The sequence below is a fragment of the Ambystoma mexicanum genome, chromosome 5q, assembly GCF_040938575.1.
Source record: "Ambystoma mexicanum isolate Mex_15411 chromosome 5q, UKY_AmexF1_1, whole genome shotgun sequence".
NCBI lineage: Eukaryota > Metazoa > Chordata > Amphibia > Caudata > Ambystomatidae > Ambystoma > Ambystoma mexicanum.
Genome location: NC_090933.1, coordinates 1,305,736,592 through 1,305,756,639, shown reverse-complemented (window position 1 = coordinate 1,305,756,639; position 20,048 = coordinate 1,305,736,592). Strand labels below are relative to the sequence as shown.

At 47.1% G+C, this 20,048-nt stretch overlaps 1 protein-coding gene across 1 annotated transcript in view; it reads left to right on the top strand.

The window, feature by feature from the left end:
* LOC138498060 (dynein regulatory complex protein 1-like) overlaps window positions 1-20,048 on the top strand; it is a 371,050-nt gene that overhangs the window by 59,222 nt on the left and 291,780 nt on the right. Inside the window, exon 2 of the mRNA XM_069621906.1 lies at window positions 6,757-6,844. Coding sequence (XP_069478007.1) covers window positions 6,757-6,844 — 88 coding nt within the window. The remainder of the gene's footprint in view (window positions 1-6,756; window positions 6,845-20,048) is intronic.

The window sequence follows — 20,048 nt, the reverse complement described above, 5'->3', positions numbered from 1 at the left end:
CAGTCAGCCCTTCAGCTGTAGCCGGCAACAGAGTAGCACAGGTAGGGGGATTGTTAAACAAGAAGACGGTCTCGATTCCTAATCGCCGTTGGGTGACCAGCGTTGAAGGTCCAAGCGATAGCCTCCTGCGCTTGCCTAATTCTGCCTCAATCATAGGCGCCAACATTGAGCAGTCAGCAATTTGGTTGTTAAAGCTTTCCACCCCCCTCTTCCCCTCTGTGTCCATATGCAGAGCTGGATCGCCATTTTCGGCGGTCTCAATCAATGCAACTTCATAATCAATATGGGCCTTATTAAGGGCACGGCTGCCGCCAGTAATGAAATTTTACTGGGTCCATGGAATAGGCAATTACCGGGTCATGCCGACCTTGGCGGACCTGGTAATTGCCCATTCCATGGACCCGGTAAAAATGAATCTTCATTCCCATTTGAGCCCCCTAGGACTCAATGGGAATGGGCAGGGAGCTAACAATGGGCCCGTTAACAATGGGCCCGTTGTTAGCTCCCTGGTCGCCTCGTGGGACCCGCAAAGGACGTATGGTAAAACCAGACATCCAGAGCGGACACCAAACCAAATGGCATCCTCTTAAACTGATAAAGACCATCCGGCGTAATGAAAGCAGTGAGATGCCTGGCACGTTTATGTAATTTAATCTGGTGATATGCGGAGGTCAAATCCAAAGTGGAAAAGAACTTTGATGGCCCAATTGTGGAGAATATTTCTTGTATGTTGGGGAGAGGATGACGATCAGGAACAACACACTTGTTCAATTCCCGCATATCTACACAAATTCTGAGTTTTCCAGACTTTTTTCTTATGACCACCAGTGGCGAAACCCATTCGCTGCCATCAATGCCTTCAATGATTTCTAGATCTTCCATTCTTCTTATCTCCTTTCTGACTTCATCACCCATGGACAAAGGAACATTCTTCAATTTCTGGGCGACTGGATTATAATTTGGTTTCAACTGTATTTCATGCACATAACCCTGAAGACATCCTACACCATCACGAAAAACAGCTTGCATGATCTCCATGGCTTTCTCTTTAAATGTAGCACGACCATTTCCCAGTTTACTCCCATCATTGCCGATGGCAAAAACAGATTCTTCAACAGTAGAGTCTAACTTGACTTACTATTTACTCTGATGAGTCCAACTCAAAAGTGGCATCCTGCCCACATTAGTGATATAAACTTTGCCTTTGGCTCTCCTATCTTTAAACTTCAACTTCCCCCAGAACCAACCTATGGTGTCAATCTTCACCCCACCGTAAACTCTGGGGTTGATATCGGTCTTGTGTAGGTATTCTTGTTTTTCCTTGTTCCACAAGTGTTGTGGCAGCAACGTGTACTTCGCACCGGTATCAATCATCATATTCAATTCTACACCATCGACCAAAACCATGGCTTTGGGACTTTCCAGGACTTCTTCGTCATCATCTCCAGTTATGACGAATACGCATTCTTCACCTTACCTCTCCGCAAATATGGCCACTGTCCGAGTTACCTCCTATCCAATTAGTGGAAGTATTACGGAATCTGCAGCACCTCGAATAATGACCTTTACCTTTGCACTTGCTGCATATAATTTTTAAAGCCAGGCACTCTGGGTCACCGGCCCAGTTGTTGACGCTATCACACCTGTAACACCTCCATTGGCGTCTCCTTCTAGAGTTCGTGGATTGCTTGTCAGGGCTATCTTTCCTGGTTCGGTCACTAACCGATCCTTTTTGATTAGTCTTGTATCTCCCTTTGTCAGGTTGTGATGGTCTATATTGTCTAATTGGCATCTTCCGTCTGACGGAGGCATTATTAATCATAGATATGGACTCAGTTTCTTCAGCATTATTGCAGGACACTTTGGTAGGTTTAAAATTGCTAGTCTCAATTTGCATATGTTTCACCTTATTTTCTAATTCTTTCACACATTCTTCGGTGTGTTCTACTTCCTTCGCCACACGAAGTACGGTATCCAGGGGTGGGTCATTTTCTGACCAGAGTTTTTCTCTCACTTTAGCACTCCGGCATTCCAGCATGAACTGGTCCCTTAGTCTCTCATCGAGCTGTTCATTGAAATTGCATGACTTGGCGAGCTTTCTCAAAGCGGTAATGAATTTCTCGACACTCTCTCCCTCCTCTTGTGTTCTCTTCCCAAATTTGTACCTTTCCAAAATAAAACTTATTTTCTTTTCGAAATGTTTGTCAATTTTCTTAACGGCGCGCTCGTATTCATTGATTGCGGACCCTTCTTCCATTGACAGATCTGGCAGTGTTTCATACTTCTCCTGACCAGCTGGGCCCAAACAATGCAGCAGAAGTGATTTTCTCTTTTCTGCACTGCAATTAGCGCCACAGACAACCCCAGCATAGTGCTCAAATGACTTAATCCATCTTTTCCACAGAATGCTCGGCTCACTGGTGTCAGGCATAAAAAACGCAGGCGGGGGAACACTGCTGAAAGCCACGATAAATGTGCTGACTTGGTGAAAGATGATTCAGTGCAGTCTTCCAGAAACGACGTGTTCTGGTTGCCTAGTAATATGCCAGGAAAATTCTCAGTTATTATTATTCATGGGTTTATATGACTGATTGGCTATGCAGCAGCTGATAGGCTGCAGCAGAACTACTGTGTAAGTATCCTCAATAACAATGTATAAACATACGTGACTGCTGCGAGCAGTGAAGCCTGTAATGGATTCTTAGTGTGATTCCTTGCGAATTTGTTTGGTAATAAGTCTATCCAAGACGTGTGAACAACGGTTCACAGGCAGTTCCACTCTCACCTTTAGTATTTCATCCGTGACATCCTCGACACAGGCATAGGTGTGTGTACAGCTTCAAGAAATGCAGAAGAGTCGATCCAAAATGAAAACAACACCAAACATTGCGCTTGCGCGCGTGACAGGAGAAAGCAGGCGATGGGCTAGGTGCAGTGGCACAGTTCCGCTTGGTATGAGGACACAGAGCGTGACAATCTTGTGAAAAAAAACAGTCAATTAGGAAAGAAGTGAAGCGGCAGCACACGGAGCAAAGCGCGGTACCTTAACGATGTCCACTCGGGGCCGCTGCAACGCTTGGGGAAGAGCGGAGCGTCTTCGTGTAAGACAGCTGGCGGAAGAAAGGTGAGTGAATCCTCGTCGCCAATTATAGTGTTGGGGCTGAGTAACGGACGCTACAAGGGGTTGATTTAGAGAGAGATAACTGTATTTATTATAGTTACAAGTATATATATATAGTAATCATTAGGGAAAGAGGAGGGAGGCATCCCCAACCCTGCAGAAGCTGAAAGATGTTCACATTCAAACAGAGTTCTCAATTCCAGACCTCAAGCAGCGAGCTCGTGTTTACTCCACCAGCAAGGGTGTATGACACGTGGAACCATGATGAGGTCAGGCAGGTCCCTCTTCAGTCAGGCAAGCTTCCTCTCAAGTAGCTGAGATGCGAGAACATTCTGCTTTACACTGTAATGCCCCTTCCTCAACTTCATCATCAGAGAAGTTCAGCAACCCGAGTCCTCAAGTTCAGACTTTGTGCTCGTAGTAATTGTTGAATTTTGCTTACAGGCCTGGCTCATCTGTAGCCTTCGGCCACTTCTGTTACGGGGCTATACTATTGCAGGGCTCGTGTCTCCTTAAGAGACTGCAACCCTGCCACGTGGGAGACATCACGTGAGGAAGTACGTCAGAATGGGGGAAGGGAGTTTGAGTTCAGTTCATGCATGTATACGAATAAAGAAAGACGTATATTCTCCATCGGTGTGTCTGTCCTCTTTCAAAGGCCCAGTCCGGGCCTAACATCTGGCGACGAGTTGACCTACCAGACCACCGAGTCCTCCTCCTTTGCGTGCAGCGATCCCGCTCCAATCCGCGCCGCGGGCACCTTCCAGCCCGGCGCACGTGCCTGATCCCAGGCCTGCCTCCTCCTCGCTGCGCAGACAGCGCATCCGCGCCGCGGGCATTTCCGAGCCCGGCGCCGAGCCTGATCCCAGGCCCGTCTTTCTCCTCACCGAGCAGACAGCGCATCCGCGCTGCAGACAGGTCCGCCTCCTCCACCCGTGGCCATAATTGATGCGGGAACACACACCCCTTTTGATTTAACAACAAACTAACACGGCACCACCATTAGACACCGTGTTTCAATCAGGGTGTGCTGCCTACATGCCCCTTATTAGGGTATGCGTAGCTAGACAAGCGTGAAAAGAACCAAAGCAGCGCAACGTCTAAAAATTCAATAACTTTGACGACGCGCAGCCCTCAAGTTTGTCCTACCCAAGACAGCAATACGAAAAAGCCATACTCTCCGCCTATACCGGCGGAGACCAGTACGTGCGCGCCTTCATTATGAGGTAATAATGCAGTGACATTTCATAACCATTCCCAACCATAAGTGTATTGCGAGATGCGTAGCGGGCGAGGCAGCGCCACACTAAATCAATACAGCGCTCAAGCCGCTAAAGTATAACGTCACTGCCTCACCATGTGCAGTCACACCCCTTCAAGCCTACTTTTCGGGAATTAAATCACGGCCTGCATCTAACAAGACTCCCTTCCTTTTCTCGAATATAAATGCTGATGCTCATACAATGTACTTTTCAGTGATTTCACCCCCCATCCACCACACCTCAACAGCATAACAGCACAAGCACTTGTAGGGCACTTTGAATGCACGCGCGAAATGCGCGTGCACGCTACACTAACTAGGGTTTCTAGAAAGCTGGGGGGCAGAGCTTCAACACACCATGGGAATTTTGGTAGTTTGAGGCCTTGTAGTGTTTCGCCTTAAACCACTGACATAGCTCTCAACTCACACGCTTTTGGCGGGTGTCACCCGCCTTGTAAAGGGCACATTCACCCGCCAAGCCTCCTGCATGCCCATTAATTGCAATGGGCGTCTCACCCGCCAAAAACAAAATCGGGTGATTTCACCCGCCATTGCGACACAAATGGTTGAGAGCTATGCCACTGAAGCAGTCCTTCCTCTTGCCCATACAGCTTCTGGTAGGTGACTCGTAGAAGACTCTGACAGTAATCCAACAGCGTCTGCAGCACAACAGCACAAGCACTTGTAAGGCACTTCGAATGCGATGGTGTCGATTTTAGTGACAAGATAGTTAGACAAAGCGGTGCACAGTTCCTGAAAAACTGGTGGAATAGTTAGTTCAATGGACGGGCATTATGAATAAAGAACATACTTCTGAAACCTTTCAATTTGGGAGGGTGTCCTCCAGAATGCTGCAACAAGCACACGGGCATATGACCTTGTGTGCTCGTAGTGCTCTAGGTAAGATTGTACTTTTGACCAAGAGCGGGTGTAAGCTTGTTATGCCGTGCTGCATGTTACTGGTGAAAACACGCGGCTTGGCAAAAGCCCAATGGGGCTTGGATGAACACGTACCGTATTATCATTATCATTATAGACATTTCAAACCCAGGACTGGCTCATCTGTAATATACTCTTTTCGTTGAAACTGGATAAGCTCTTTTGCCTTGAAAAAGACCCCAAACGGTTGAAACACGTGTTGGCTGTTTTGTTAGATACACCAGACCAAATAAACACTCACTGTACTATACACACATTTGAGGACTTCAGTTATACAACAATTCATGTGTTTGTCTCAATCCAAACTCAATGTAATGATAGGCTACATGATTGTGACAAGTTTGTTTAATCAGATATAAAAAACTGGTCTTATAGCTGCCAACACTGGTCTCTTCTGCTATGCGCTATTATGCCAAAGCCAACACCGAGATCTATTTTTGCATGTGATGTCGTGCAACACCACACCTGAGCCTAGGCAGAGGCTGCCTTCTTTACTACTTTAAAACCCACGCAGTAGCATTAGCGTGTTAGTGCCCAAGTCTCTTGTTTCATTTTGCAGTAGGGTAACGAGGCAATGGTTGGCAACATGAAGTGACCGTGAAGGGGAATAGGGTTGCACCCTGCATGTGGGTAGTCATAGTTGGAATATAATTTGGTAGTGGACCGGTAACCAGTAAAAGGAAGCTCTGACCTTGGAAACATCACATTTATAATGACCACAGACCATGCAGACCGCAGCATTCTGGGTAAGGTGTAATTTGAAAAGGAGGGGGGTTGGAATTTCCTCCCTAAAGAGAATTGCAACCTTAAATTTACAGCCACACCTTCTACCAACACTGTAGGTCTAATAGAGAGCAGAGGCATAATACTTCACAAGAGCTTCAGGTTGTAAAAGCTACTGCATTCATTTGGTGCTCCACAGCAAGATGTTCTTCAAAGTAAAAGCCCAGTTTTACATCTTTAATTTTGAGGTATGGAATATCTAGGAGGGGGCAGGGTTTGGTGATGTTTCTCAATCTCTTCCTGCCTTGTTGGCCAAACAGCGTCATTTCAGTTTTCAAGTCGCTGAATTGGAGATGATGCGGCACCATCCAACTTTGATGGCTACGATGCAGGCATGGAGATTGGAGAATTGTCCTTCCACTCTGCTAACCTCAATGTATTCTTGAGTATCATTTGCCTATGATTTAAACGTCACACCGTAAAAAAATAAATAGAAAATGGTGCTAACATTTACAGCAATGTTGGCTATGGAGTAATCCAGATTCTGGTGTTTGTACTACTGCACTTTTGTTTCAGCTTTTACTCCATTGTCATGTTTTATTTTCGGACCCTAGGAACAGGCGCTGTCCTTATTTGTTTGCTGCATTGATCGACATCTCGAGCCCTCAGAAGAGACAGCGTAAATGTAAAATATGTATGTCTCTCCTTCTAGGCAGGCGCTCGGAGAAGATCCCAACTCAAGGAAGGATGTGAAGGAAGACCTCAGACAGAGCCACAAGCAGGTAGAGGACAGCAGACAGGTAAGGACGTGAATGGCCTTTGGAGCACCCTTTAAAGTTTACAAAAGTTTACAAAAGTTTACAAACGTTTACAAATATTTACAAAATTAGGTAGGATTTACAACAGAAGGGATGGACACAGTGAATCTTATGCTGTTCAAGATTTTAATGTAAGAAGGAAAGACGCCAAATTGTAAAACTTTGCACATAACACAATAGGATTTGTCTGCTTGGAGTGGTTTATTTGTAGCACCTGTCCTGTTTGGGCTTCTGTTTTGGTTGTCTGCAGTAATATCCCATTTAGATGTTGAACAGGACATACACTGATGCCCACCCAGCATCTCTACCATTTATTTTAGAAAGGCGACTAATCAGTGCTTCGTTTGTGGGGGTGTTTGCCAGGGCTCAGCCCTGGTACTTATTTCTGAACCCCGGCACGTATTGTTGCAGACTCAGTCTGATTGTGATGTTCTGGCACCTTTATTATTGTAACTGCCGGACATATATTAAACGCCGCTAGAATAAGAGCAAACTGTAAATGATGATTGTGTTAAAGACACACTTAAACATTTGTCTCCTGTCAAGACACAATGAGTAGGTTATTGTATGTGTATCTTGATTTGCATTTGTAAAAGACACATCTGCCGTAGTGACTGAGTACATCCGCCAACCACAATAAGCCAGTGGGAGTTGACGCTTTAACCCCTGACAGAATGGGGAGCAGCCATGGGTGGTGGCAATTCTTTTACACATTAATCGCTGGGAATAATCACACTGAATTCATCCATAATGCTCTAAGGACTGTGGTTGGTATCTGTGATGAATCCAGGGAATTTGTCCCTTCTCACCAAGGGGGCGGGGCCACCCCCTTTGGCATTAGGGAGGCAAGTCTGCTCTGCTTAACACCCCATAGGGCACAGGGCAAGCAGGATCACACTGGGGGTGATCTACCTCCTTTAGGGGACAAGGCACGCCCCAGCAGAATATGTACCCCACCTACCTTACATGAAGACCTACCTAAACCGTACACAAGGAAAACATTCAGTGGATCAGCATTCTCTTGCCTGCCGCAAACATTTGGATCTTCCCTCCCCCACCGAGCGAAATACGAACAATGAAGGACCATCTAAAAATCAGAAAACTCCTAAAGTCCTGGCTCTTCAACTCCGAACCGACAAAAATGAATGACCCACACCCCTCGGAATGAACACACATATTGCAAGACGGAGGACTAGACTCTACCACGACAAGTGCATAGAGGTGGAGAGACTTCCGAGTGGGAGGGAGACCCAGGCTCCCATGGAGGGCCCGACCGGAGGCTAACGAGCGGGACGGGAGCGTCCTAGGTTGAACCACAGACAGAGGGCATATAAGTTGAAGGGTAAAGAGTGGTGACTGAACAGATAAACCACGGGTCTAGGTAGCTCAAGGGCACAAGGAAGAGCCCCCCCGACCCCCAAGGGGCACAGGGAGGTGATGCCGATGGCGGCTTACACCAGTATATGCCAGGGGCCAAAGCGGTGTAGACATCCATTAGTCTGAACAGGGAGGGGAGAGGGTGGAGGAGGCATCACCACTAAATAGCCCTGCAGACAACCCACAACCGTGAGCAAAATATCGGAGGGAGACCAGCCCCCCCAGCACACCACAATACGTGACACTGGCAGCGACGCATACCACAGATGGCCAAAGCGGAGGAGTTATGATGGAGCGCCACCACTAACTAACGCACTCCAAAAAAATAATCTCTCTGTTTACACACTCTCAAACTCTAAACAAAACACAACTATACCTATATTGCACAACATAATGCACGCACTTCACTACCCTGCAGAAAACAAACCAAACATAGCCTCGCACAACAGCACATGACAACTACAGACTGAAAAATCACACCTACGCTCAGTGAACGGTGTAAACTGAACTGAAGCTGCCAACAGCACATCACAGCTCTCTTACGCTTTTCCCGCTCAGTCCTACTAACTTACCCTACCCTCTTGTTTTCAGATCCGCCAAAGCACCAGGGACCACTCCAGTGGTGATAGTGCGCGGTGTAAATATCCTTTAACATAACATAGTTTGTCGCTTATATTGGAGTGGAACAGGGCACTAAAGAGCAAGGCCCCTTTAAGAGGGTTGGCGTCATTATGTGGTGCCTAAAGGGTGGAACCAATGGACTCTTTCCTTTCCTCCCATGAAGCAAGATAAAGGCCGTGTAGGGCCGACACAGGTGAAGAGTCAGCGAGCTGGAGATAGCCTCGAGCTGGAGAGTGCCAGCCAGCTGGAGAGGTTGAGCAGAATAGCGAGACACACTCACCTGCGCGCTAACCATGATGAATCTGGCGATATCCTCACTACTTTCCCTGAGGCAGCTTCCTCCTATGTGGCCAGGGGATGGCAGCCGCTAACTGATCCTAATACTGGGGGCGGCTATATGAGGGAGGACCACCTAGGGGAGGTATACCTCGGAGAAATGGAGAGGTAGGGTTTGAGGAGACCACATACCCCCTTTTCCTTTTAGGGATGTTCCCTTGAACCCCCAAACGCTAATGAAATATTGTCATACCCCTCCCCAACCATTTAGTGGATCTACTTTCATTTTTCCCCAACATACCAGTAGGATCTACATGCTAGATCCTGATATGAGGAAGAGAACAGGAGTAGGGAAGGTTACTCCTAGTGGAACTCAGTATTAATTTCCCCAAAACCATTTCAGAGGAAGACCCATAACCACTGACACCAGGAAGAGACTAGGAATAGTAAAGACTACTCTCACTAAAGCTCAGACTTTAATTCCACAATACCATGCAAGAGGAAGAACCATGGCCACTGACACAAGGAAAAATGGCAGTAGTGATGATCACTGGGACCAAGAATCAAGTGCAATGGTCTAGTTGTTGGAAAGAAATAACTGAGCCGGCGAGTCTAAAAACAACCCAAATTCAGCTGAAGGAGGTCAAGGCAGTCACGACAAGGAGCGGAGAGAAATGCATATGCGGATCCTCCTGCTGGTCAGGAATGCTGCTCAATACCCCGTGAAGGAAAAACGCTCTGTGGCAAACAGCAGAGAAGACGATGGAACCCCAGGAAGGCAGGAAAGAGGTGCTGGCAGTTTACCGCAGAGAAGGGAATATCTGCGGGAACCACGCAGCGAAGACGCAAGTACGATGGCAAGCGGGTGCTTGTCCGGGCACACACACAGCCAATTCAGCAGAGCCCACGAAGAAGAAGTAACATTTAAGGTAACCGGTAAGCCCAGGGAAAGTGAAACAGTTCCCACGTTACCGGCTTACCGATATCATTAATTAGAGACAAATCAAATCTTAGGGGAGCCCGTAGCTATTCAAGAATGCAATATAAATAAATGGAAAGGTGGATACCGCTTCATGAAATCAAAGCAAGAAAGCAATTGGGAATCCATTAAACAGATGAAAGTATTTGGCAAGCAAATTGTAAATGGTGCCTTAAAGTCATACTTGAAGGAATAGGTAGTTGTGTAATAAAGTCCTGGCAGGGGAGAATACCAGGTGAAGATCAGTTAAAGTGTTTCAGATACAAAGTCCTGGCATGAAAGTACACCAGATGAAGATAAGTGAAAGGGTTTCATATATAAAGTCCTGGCAGGAGAGTATACCAGGTGAAGACAAGGATGTATTACATAGTGTATAAACTGTTAAAAGGAAAAGCAATATATGAACTGTGAAGTGATGAGAGAAGTTTAAAAAAAGCAATACCATTTTGAAGTATGAATTGTGAACTGTGAACAAAGTGCTGAAAGGAAAGGCCCTGAGAAGAAAGGTGTCTTTGAAACTGGAAGTAAAGAGGAACCTTGGGGAAGGGAGCAAGCCCTGCAAGCTACTTGAATGCACTGAGGGGAGAGAAGAGTACTCTTGAAAACATGGTGGTTCCTTTTGAAATTATATGTTGAATGCAAAGAACCCAGGAAAAAGGTTCTTTCTAGAGTTGTGATGTTGGTCCATGAAGAAAACCTTTTGTTGGAGTTTGACCGCTTTTGAATACTATAAGAAGACAAGGAATATTACCCTTTGCACCTTATAGTTGTTTTCGAGTGTGAGGGCCAGAATAGAATTACTGACACAGGACTTACTTTATTTGGACATCTTGACATTGACAGTCTCATTAGCTTTTGTTTGAGGTAAGGAAATCCCTCCTAGATTAGGGATAGTGAGGATTATACCAACTTTTCATTTAAATAAAAGTTTGTAGCCACAAACACGTCTCCTCTGTGTCCGTGTCTCATTCCAGGCTCCTCTCCTAATGCAGAGGAAGCATCATCCCGCTTGGAGGAGAAATCCAGACGCCGCACTGAGCAGTTCATCTGGAGGACAGACAAGGAGAGAAGACAGCGGAACGCTGCACCGGCAAACACGGCCGGGAGTAAGAGGAGCTCCACCCCAGTGCCTTACATAAAGGACGCTGAAGTCCTGTCGAGGAGAGGGAAGAAGAACCAATGCAGATGCCAAGACCGACACGCCAATGCTGTGGTTCCATGCCAGAATGAGACACTGCCTTCCCCTACAAGCCACATCACCGAACAATAGGTGCGCAGTACGCAGAGGGAACTGGGAGGGGGTCAGCGAGTCCAGTTGATACCTCACGAGGGGGGGAGAAAACTCTGGGTCCAAGAAGGACAGATAAAGCAAACTGCCTGATTTGAGCTGGGAACCAAGACCACCCATGAGGTGGTGAAAATCCTGCGGGTCCAAGAAGACTGACAAAGCTAAACGTCCAAGCCAAGCTGAGAATTGAGATACCCCACAAGAGGGTGAGGAAACCACAGGTCCAAGAAGGACTGGCAAAGCCAAAGTGAACTGCCCAAGCAGTAGCGGAGGCAGCTTTTCGGTGTCACCATGGATAATAGGGCATCACCGTTAGGCTTGGGGCGCACTGGGCTTGCACTGGGCACCAGGGGGGAGCAAGTAGGGTGCCACCCCACCCCCCTGCCGCCCGTCTCCACCCAGGCTCTGTCACTGTGCCCAGTCTGGGCTGAGAACCAAGATATCCCACAAAGGGGAAAGATAACCAAGGCTCCAAGGAGGGGGCGACAAAGCAAACTGTTCAAGCCAGGCTGAGAGTCAGTATATCCACAGAGGGATAGGATATTCAAGAACCCCATGGATGGAAATACCAAATACCCCACGCTGGGGTGAAAGACAACATTTTTCTCAAACATACAAACAAGCACCGGCTGTTGAGGCCTATTGCGCTACACAAGGAAACCAAGAGCCGGAACACACAGGGTCAGCCAAAAGGGTACACGGAGCCAGGCAGGAGGCCCAAGACACGATACACTGACATTTGGGTGGGGGCCAGGATGAAGTGCCACTAAGAAACGAGGAAGACTTTAATCTTTTGGAACTGTTCATTCAGGCATGTCACCCGAAAGAGACACGAGAGGCCTTTGGGTAGGGGTCAGAAACCAACCACCACCATCAAAGAGGGGTCCATCCAGACCTTCATGGTTGTTCTTATGTTAGTGCGTTTTGCATTAGTGGAAGGGACAGACTGTAGGGTAGATTAGATTCGGGACAGAGGACTGTTTTCTGTTGTACGGCATGCTGACAAGCACCCTTTTGTAATTTCTGTACAATAGGGGAAGGCCATCTCCTTAGACTTAGGGTAATGATTTGCCTTAATATGTTTCAATAGAAATTAAACAGGTGAAATCATGACCTCTTGTCTGTCTTCTGACCTACCACTTATCATAGCGAGGAACATGAGCATTTGTCAACAGAGACCATACCAATAGCCAATCATGCAGCTATTCCAAGAACTGCTGTTTCATTCAACCTTTTGTGTTGTCATGGCCTTGTGCAAACATAGTGAGAGTGAGGTGAGGGAGGAGTGGGTATGCAGGCCACTGACTTTCAATTATGAAGTCTTTGCATTATTACCGTCCTGATATATTGCAGTTGGATAAATCCTAAAGGGCCTCTACACATAGAAGCATGTGTCCTTTTATTGGACCAAGTACTGCATCCCTCTGACTTCTAACAAAGCATGTTTATTGGCATGGCATACTTCTGGCTCTGTCTCACTACTGTAAGCATTATATGGTGAGGCATACATGACTGACAGTTATTGACCATAGGAGACTTCTGATTTTGGGGACACTCCATGTAAGAGATGCATTCTGGATGTCAGACACCATTTTTAAGCTGAATACTAACTCTTTTTCATGCAAGAGACTGTGGGCCCCTTCACTCATTTATCTCCAGTTCTGTGAATATCTGCACTTCTCTTCTGGCCGACTTTTAACACAACACATCAACTGACAGCATCAGGAAGTATGAGAAACCTGAGGGCGTCCTCAAACCTAAACCCCTTGGATCCTCTGTGAAAGTGGCCAGGGAAAGACCATCGCTTTTGGATCCTATCCCTGGGGGCGGAGATGCAAGAGAGGTTCACCTTGGTGGAGGGTGCTTGAGGATTGGGAGTGGGATGACCTCAGGCAAGACATGGTATCCCCCTTTTCCTAGTGATGAACAACCTAACCCTTCCCCAATATTTATGGGTTATTTTAAGTCAGTTCCCCTCAATTCACCATATGGGTCACTCGACAGTACTGAGATGAGGAAGAGACAACTGAGAGTAATAAACACCATACACTCTCACCACTCTAGTACTGAGACGAGTAGGAGGCAACTGAGAGTAAAGAAAACACACTTTCACCACTTTGGTACTGGGACGAAGAAGATGCCTGCAGGTTGGTGTGAAGTTCAGGCATGTCCTCCTAATCATGGTCAGGCAGGGCTGATTGAGAGAGCACACCTGCAACCTGTTAGAGGGTTGCAGTTATATAACAGGAGGAGGAAAAAGCAACACAGAGAAGCAGTGGTGGTGATGGTGGAGCACCAGCAGGGAATTCACAAAAGATAGGGCGGCAAAGAAGTAAGTTAACAGGGAAATGCCCTTACTTTCTGTACTGGATAACACGAAAAATAGGGCAAGTGCCAACTGTAATGTGATTTAGTGAAAAACCAAAACAAAGCCTGTTTTCCAAAACCAGGCGAACAACCTGTTTTTTGGAAAAAAACTACTGTGGTTGAGGGCAGGGTTATTTTTCAAGAGAACTAACAACTGCTGTGTATTTCACCACCAGCAGTGACAAGGCTGTGGAGGAGTACAGAAAAGTATAGAGTTGAATTCTAAATATCCCTTTCTCCTACACTCATCTATCCCTATGTAGCGCTGGTGTATTGCCTACAAACAGGGGACAGGATAAGAAGAAAAACTATTAACTTCTAGTTCTTGTAAAACATTCAGCCTTGTTTTAGTCATGCCCATCAACCACTCTCTTCCACTATGTGTCTGTATTGGAAGAGACAAATAGCCAGATAAAAGGTCAGTGCTTTAGTCGTTGAGTATACATACATCCACTGGGTTATACATAACTTTAATGACCCAGGGATTGTGTGTAGACCCCATGCACCGACGTTTAAAAGAAAGACACGAGCACAAGTTTGTGAAAACTCAGAAACTGTGTTATAAACCTACATAAAGACAAAACATACTCCACTATGCGTTTTTCCTAGGTCCTGTTGTTACTGCAACTAGTGGGGTAAAGTAAACAATTGCTCATAGATAGAAAATTCAATGAGTATCTCTAAATTGTAGCAATTACTGTCTACCGGTTTCATCGGCAGCATGTTTGTTACGGCCACTTTCTTCAGGACAGTCTTTTGGTATTTTCAACAAGCAGGTAGATGTTGAACGCATTACATCCCTACACATTGGTTTACTGTAGTTGTGAGAGCAAGGATAGGTTTTGGACACAGACAGACGTTTAAGTTGAACTCTTTGACTCAGGCTTTCCTTTGTTTTATTCAGGTAGGAAAATCCCACCTTAGCATGGGGCAAGTTAGACCTTTAAACATCTTGACATTTAAGTTAATAAATATTCTTTTGTTCAACTTGATGTCTCGTGTCTGTGTCATACTTGGTTATCCTTTCACAAAAGATAACAAGGTGCCATGATCACTTTCAACCCCTTCTCCCGCTTCTCAGAACTGACCATCCAGTTTCTGCCTTTTCATTTATTATTATTGTTATGGTATTTATTGAGCGCGTACCCAGCTTCGAGAAGCATCTGAGCGCTGTACACAGGTATACAACAATATAGATGCATAACAGAGCACTTTTCAGAGGTAAGAACTGATCAGATATACAGCAGGGGGTAGGATACAGAAGGGTACAACAGTACAGTGTGGCAGGGAGGTGAAGGGTGCATGGCGTCTAGCTAGGCAAGTGGCACAAATGTTGACATGATGGCGTAGGTGTTGAGGACGAGGGACTCCTTGAAGAGGTGGGTCTTGAGTTCTTTTCTGAATTGTAGGAGCATGGGGGCGAGTCTGATGCTGACGGGGAGGAGGTTCTGTAGTCTTGGGAGGATGTAGGCAGAGAAGGCTTGTTTTCTATTCCTTTCCTTTTTGCAGCTGTGGATTTAAAGTCTTTCAAATGCTTATTGGTCTCTTGGTCATTTTATCTCACCCCAATCCTTTCAGTAAAAAGCCAATCTGTCTGGTTAGATAGGAGACCCATTGTGCCTACACAATCTCTTTGGCAACTACTATCTTTCTAGTTTTTTCCCTTATTTTCCTGCTGGAGATCATCCCTGCCTGGTCCATCCAAATCAGCCTGCACAGTAGAGTTTCAGGACACATCACTAAAGTTTTCCCTGCCAGCTCAAGAGACACAAATAACATTTAAAAAAGAAAAGGCAGCCAGACTTCATTCCATTTTAAAGGCTGAAAACACTGAGGGCGGCGTGGCCGGTGGCTGCTGTAATGGCTGCTTTTAGCACAGCTCCCGCTGCCCGGGTGTAACTGCGACAGTACACATGTCTGGAGAGGGGCGTGTATGTCATGCCGTGGCGGTGTGGATCCCTGAGCACCCACGGAAGCAGCGAAGTGGGTCCTTGCTGCACAGGTTGTTCCTGGAGGAACCCGCTGCCAGATCGCAGAGCAGGAGCGGGCCGTGGAGCCTCGTGGCGAGCAAACAAAGCGAGCCGAGGAGGCCACTAGATGATGTGCAGAGCCCCTTCGCAGATGGGCTGAGAGCCGCGGAGAAAGGCAAGGCGCTGCTGTGCAAGGTGCCGGGAGAGTGCAGAGTGGTGAACCTCTGGCGGATGGTTAAGTGTGGGATGCCAGTGGACCGGCCGAGAGGATAATGGCCGCCAGTGCGGACACTGTTTAGGCGCCCGTGACGTGACGTGCAGCAAGTGACATTAGAGGATGAGTGGAGTGGAGGCATTGCTGGACTGCCCGTGTACATGAGCCCTGGGATGGTAGTGGGGGCATGGCCCTGGCCTTGGGTAGCAGAGACTGGAATGTGTCCCTTGGACCCGGAGGCTTCATGGGAGGCTGGAGCCCCAGCATTGAGGGGTGATCTGTATAAACCCGTAATGATGTTGTGCAGTGTATAGCCGTGCTGAAGAAGAGTGGGGCCATAGTGTGCAGACATGCCTCCTGGAGCATAGCCGCTTCTGGGGGTTGCTGAAGTCGGCGGTCTGGGCAAAAAAGCTGGCCTAGTGAGTGGCAGGGGTAGGTGAGATCTGGGTGGTGTCTCCACCAAAGGAAAGAGGATCCCTCCAACCCCGCTGCTGACTAAAGGTGGCAAGAAGCCTAGGGGCAGCCAATGTCTCCAAAGAAGGCACCAAACAAGACCAAGCCCATATGTTCGATCTGGACTCCGGGGCTGGTATCCGATAAGAAGGGAGAAGGAAGAAACTGGGGACAGTGTGCTCGCGCAGTAAGCATGGAAGGGGATGGAGAAATCGGACACTAACCCACTGATGAAGCATAACCTGCTGGAGTACTTGGGAACGCTGAAGGAAGAAATCTCACACACTTTCAAGAAAGAGATCGAAGAAGCAACGGAAGATATCCATAAGACCCTTACATACCTATCAAAGGATGTCAAGTAAACAAACTCCATGGTTGGTGCCGCAGAGGACTCGATACAGTCTCTTCAAGAGAACTTGCTCGGGTGAAGCAGAGCATGAACTCGTTGGTTGCTACCATTGATGATTTGGTGATTAGACACAGGAGGGAGAACCTGAAAATATGTGACCCGAAGGAAGGTGTGGAAGGGCCGGATTTCAGGGTTTGGGTCCTACAGTTTTTTAAAGAGGTATTCCTAGATATTGATAGCAAAGGGGTTAACCTGGACCGGATCTATAGGGTCTGTCTGTAGAGGAAGGGTCCTGGGGCACAACTCAGGGACATAATAATGAAATTCTATGCCTACACAGTGAAGGAGAACATTCTGCGTGCTTCGAGACAGCTTGGAACCATCTCATTCCAGGGACAAGTTACTCATATATCACGACCTGGCCGCGCTAACGTTTCAGAAGCGGCAGGCATTCGGCCCGTCACCGAAAAGCTGCAGATGTCTAAGGTCCACTACAGGTGGACATTCCCATTCAGCCTCCTTTTACCATGGGAATAGAAGCAATGGAGATGCACAACCCCTGAGGAAACTGCAAAGTTCCTGGGGCTGGAACTCTGCTCCCTGAAGATAGACACTGGAGGAGGGTCTAAAAGACCGACTGCGAGCACTACCTGGCACTGGGATGGAGGGGTGGTTTTATCTGCATGTTGCTTTGCTGCATGCCGGATATGCATTGGTGCTTAATGCTGCAGCAGGTACCCGGGGCTAGGGTGGTGGTCTTGTTGGAGACCCTTTAAATGTACCCTTGCTGGCTTGGACGAGAGGCAGTTGGACCGCCTTAACACGGCCAAGTATATACAATTCTCTCTAGTTTCTATGTTGTTAATATTATTCAAATGGTTACGTTTTTGGATGCTCAATAGATGTTAATTCACTGCAGCCGAGGGGCAGTAGTGGAGATACGTGGCCATAGGGTGCGGGTGGGGGTGTGCTTGGATGTTCTGTGGATTGACTGGGGACCAACTTGTCTACATCCCAGCTGTTGGGGTTTTTCTTGTCTATGGAAATGGCGCTTAAGCTGATCCCACACAATGTCAGGGGTCTGAACACCCTGAGGAAGAGGGTGCAACTGCTCCGTAGGTTAAAAGACCAGCAGGTAGATGTGGCGTGCCTCCAGGAGATGCATTTGAGGAGAGGGGAGGAAGGTAGGCTTAGGACTCGATTTTTCTAGCATCAGTACTTCTCCAACTGTAAGCAAAAGAAGTGTGGGCTGGAGATACTTATCGTTTCTGGGGTACAGATTCTAATGGGAAGCTCTAAGGCAGATAAAGAAGGGATGTATGATATCTCTGGACAGCGTCATGAAACCCAAGTGACCATAGCGTCCGTGTTTAGCCCGAATAAAGGCCAGAACTAATTTGGTTGCTCCTTCTTTAAAGAACTAGGAGCCTTCGCCACTGGGCTTATTATAGTGGCTGGTGACTTTAACTTACCCCTGGATATGAATTGGGATGCTTCTGAAGGTTTGCATCATAGCACTATCTAGCCCTCTAAGGAGTTTCTGTGTCGGATTGCAGATACTGTATTTTTGGACTCCTGGAAACACGCCCATCCAGGCGAGAGAGATGACAACACCATAAAAGCTATGTTATACTAAATAATAAATAAATAACACCCTTTTCTCGCACACGAAGCGCATATACTCCAGGATTGACTACTTGTTCATTAGTAAAGACCTTGTGCACGTTACTAAGGAAGTTAGCATAGGGCACATCGGGTTCCCGGATCACGCCTAATACAAGTGACTTTTGACGCTATGCCTGCAGGAGAAAAGGCCCAAGCAGTGGAAGTTCAACCCCACCTTATTGAATGACCCGGTCATTAGCAATTAAATGGAAGCATTGGAGCTTTCTTTGAGAACAACCCCACAGGGTTGGTTTTGAAGACAACTCGATGGGATGCATTCAAAGCATATATTAGGGGCATCCTAACATCTAAAGCAGCTAGGGCCACTAAGCTTAGAAGGGACAGAGCCTAATGCTGACGGAAGAGCTGAGGGAGAAAATGGTGTGTATAGGGCCAAGGGTACTCGCCAGGCATTCCTGTAGCACCAGAGCGTTCAATCTCAGAGTAATAAACCAGAGGCTTCTAGGGCCGAGCTTTCATTATTGAAGGTGAAGCAGCATTACTTTGAGAGTGGCAACAAAGTAGGTAAAATACTCATCTGGAAGCTTAGAAGGATGTGGGGATTGGTACAGATTGGGCAGATACAAGGGGGGGGGTGGAATGATGCACACGGCAAGAGAGAAGTTTAAGGCCTTTGATGAGTACTATGATGCTCTATATACATCAGAGCATCCGTGACCCGGGCTAAATTGATTGCTACCTTGACAGCTGCTCGCTCACTCGCTTCGCGACAGAGCATCACAAATGGCTCGATGGTGACATCAAAGAAGAGATTCTCCTTGCTAGTACCTTCTTAAAATGGAGGAAGGCGCCGGGGCTAGATGTACTCTCTACCCCCTTTTATAGAACATTCTCAAACTGGCTCCTGCACCACCTATATTTACTATTTAATCATGTCTGGACAGTGGGTATCTCTTTGGTCACTATGGGGGAAGCAAGGATCTCATTGATCCATAAGGAGGGCCGGGACGCTACCTCCTGCTCGTCTTACCACCTTATAGCGATACTAAACACAGACATTAAAACATACACAAAACTGTTGGCTAATAGACTGGAAAGGGCGTTATCCTACCTGATGGGATCAGAACAGGCGTGGTGCATTAAGGGAAGACAGAGGGCGGCCAATGTTAGGAAGGTAGTGGGGCTGATCAACATAGCTCCTAAGATCTGGGTGCCTGCCATGATCCTCGCCTTAGACGCAGAGAAGGCGTTTGACCGTGTAGAGTGGCCCTTTTGAGGGCGACGATGGTCAGAGCAAGACTCCGAGATAACTTCATTAGGGGGGGTGTTTGCGCTCTATTCCGGCCCTACGGCAAAGGTTTTAACCATTGGCTTTCTATCGCAGGTTTTCTGTCTTTTTAGAAGTACCCGGCAGGGCTGCCCACTCTCTCCGCTGTTGTTCGCCCTAGCTGTGGAGCCCATCGCCACAGAAATTAGGATGAATGACTGCATCCATGGTGTCCGCCACAGGAGCAGTATGCAAGGTAGCCTTGTTCGCTGATGATATTATCTTAACCCTGTCTGAAGCTGAATCGACCATCCCAGAGCTCCTCAGACTCTTGGTGCTCGTTCATGTCATCGCAGGATTTAAGATAAACTGAGATAAATGCGAGGCCATGACTGTAAA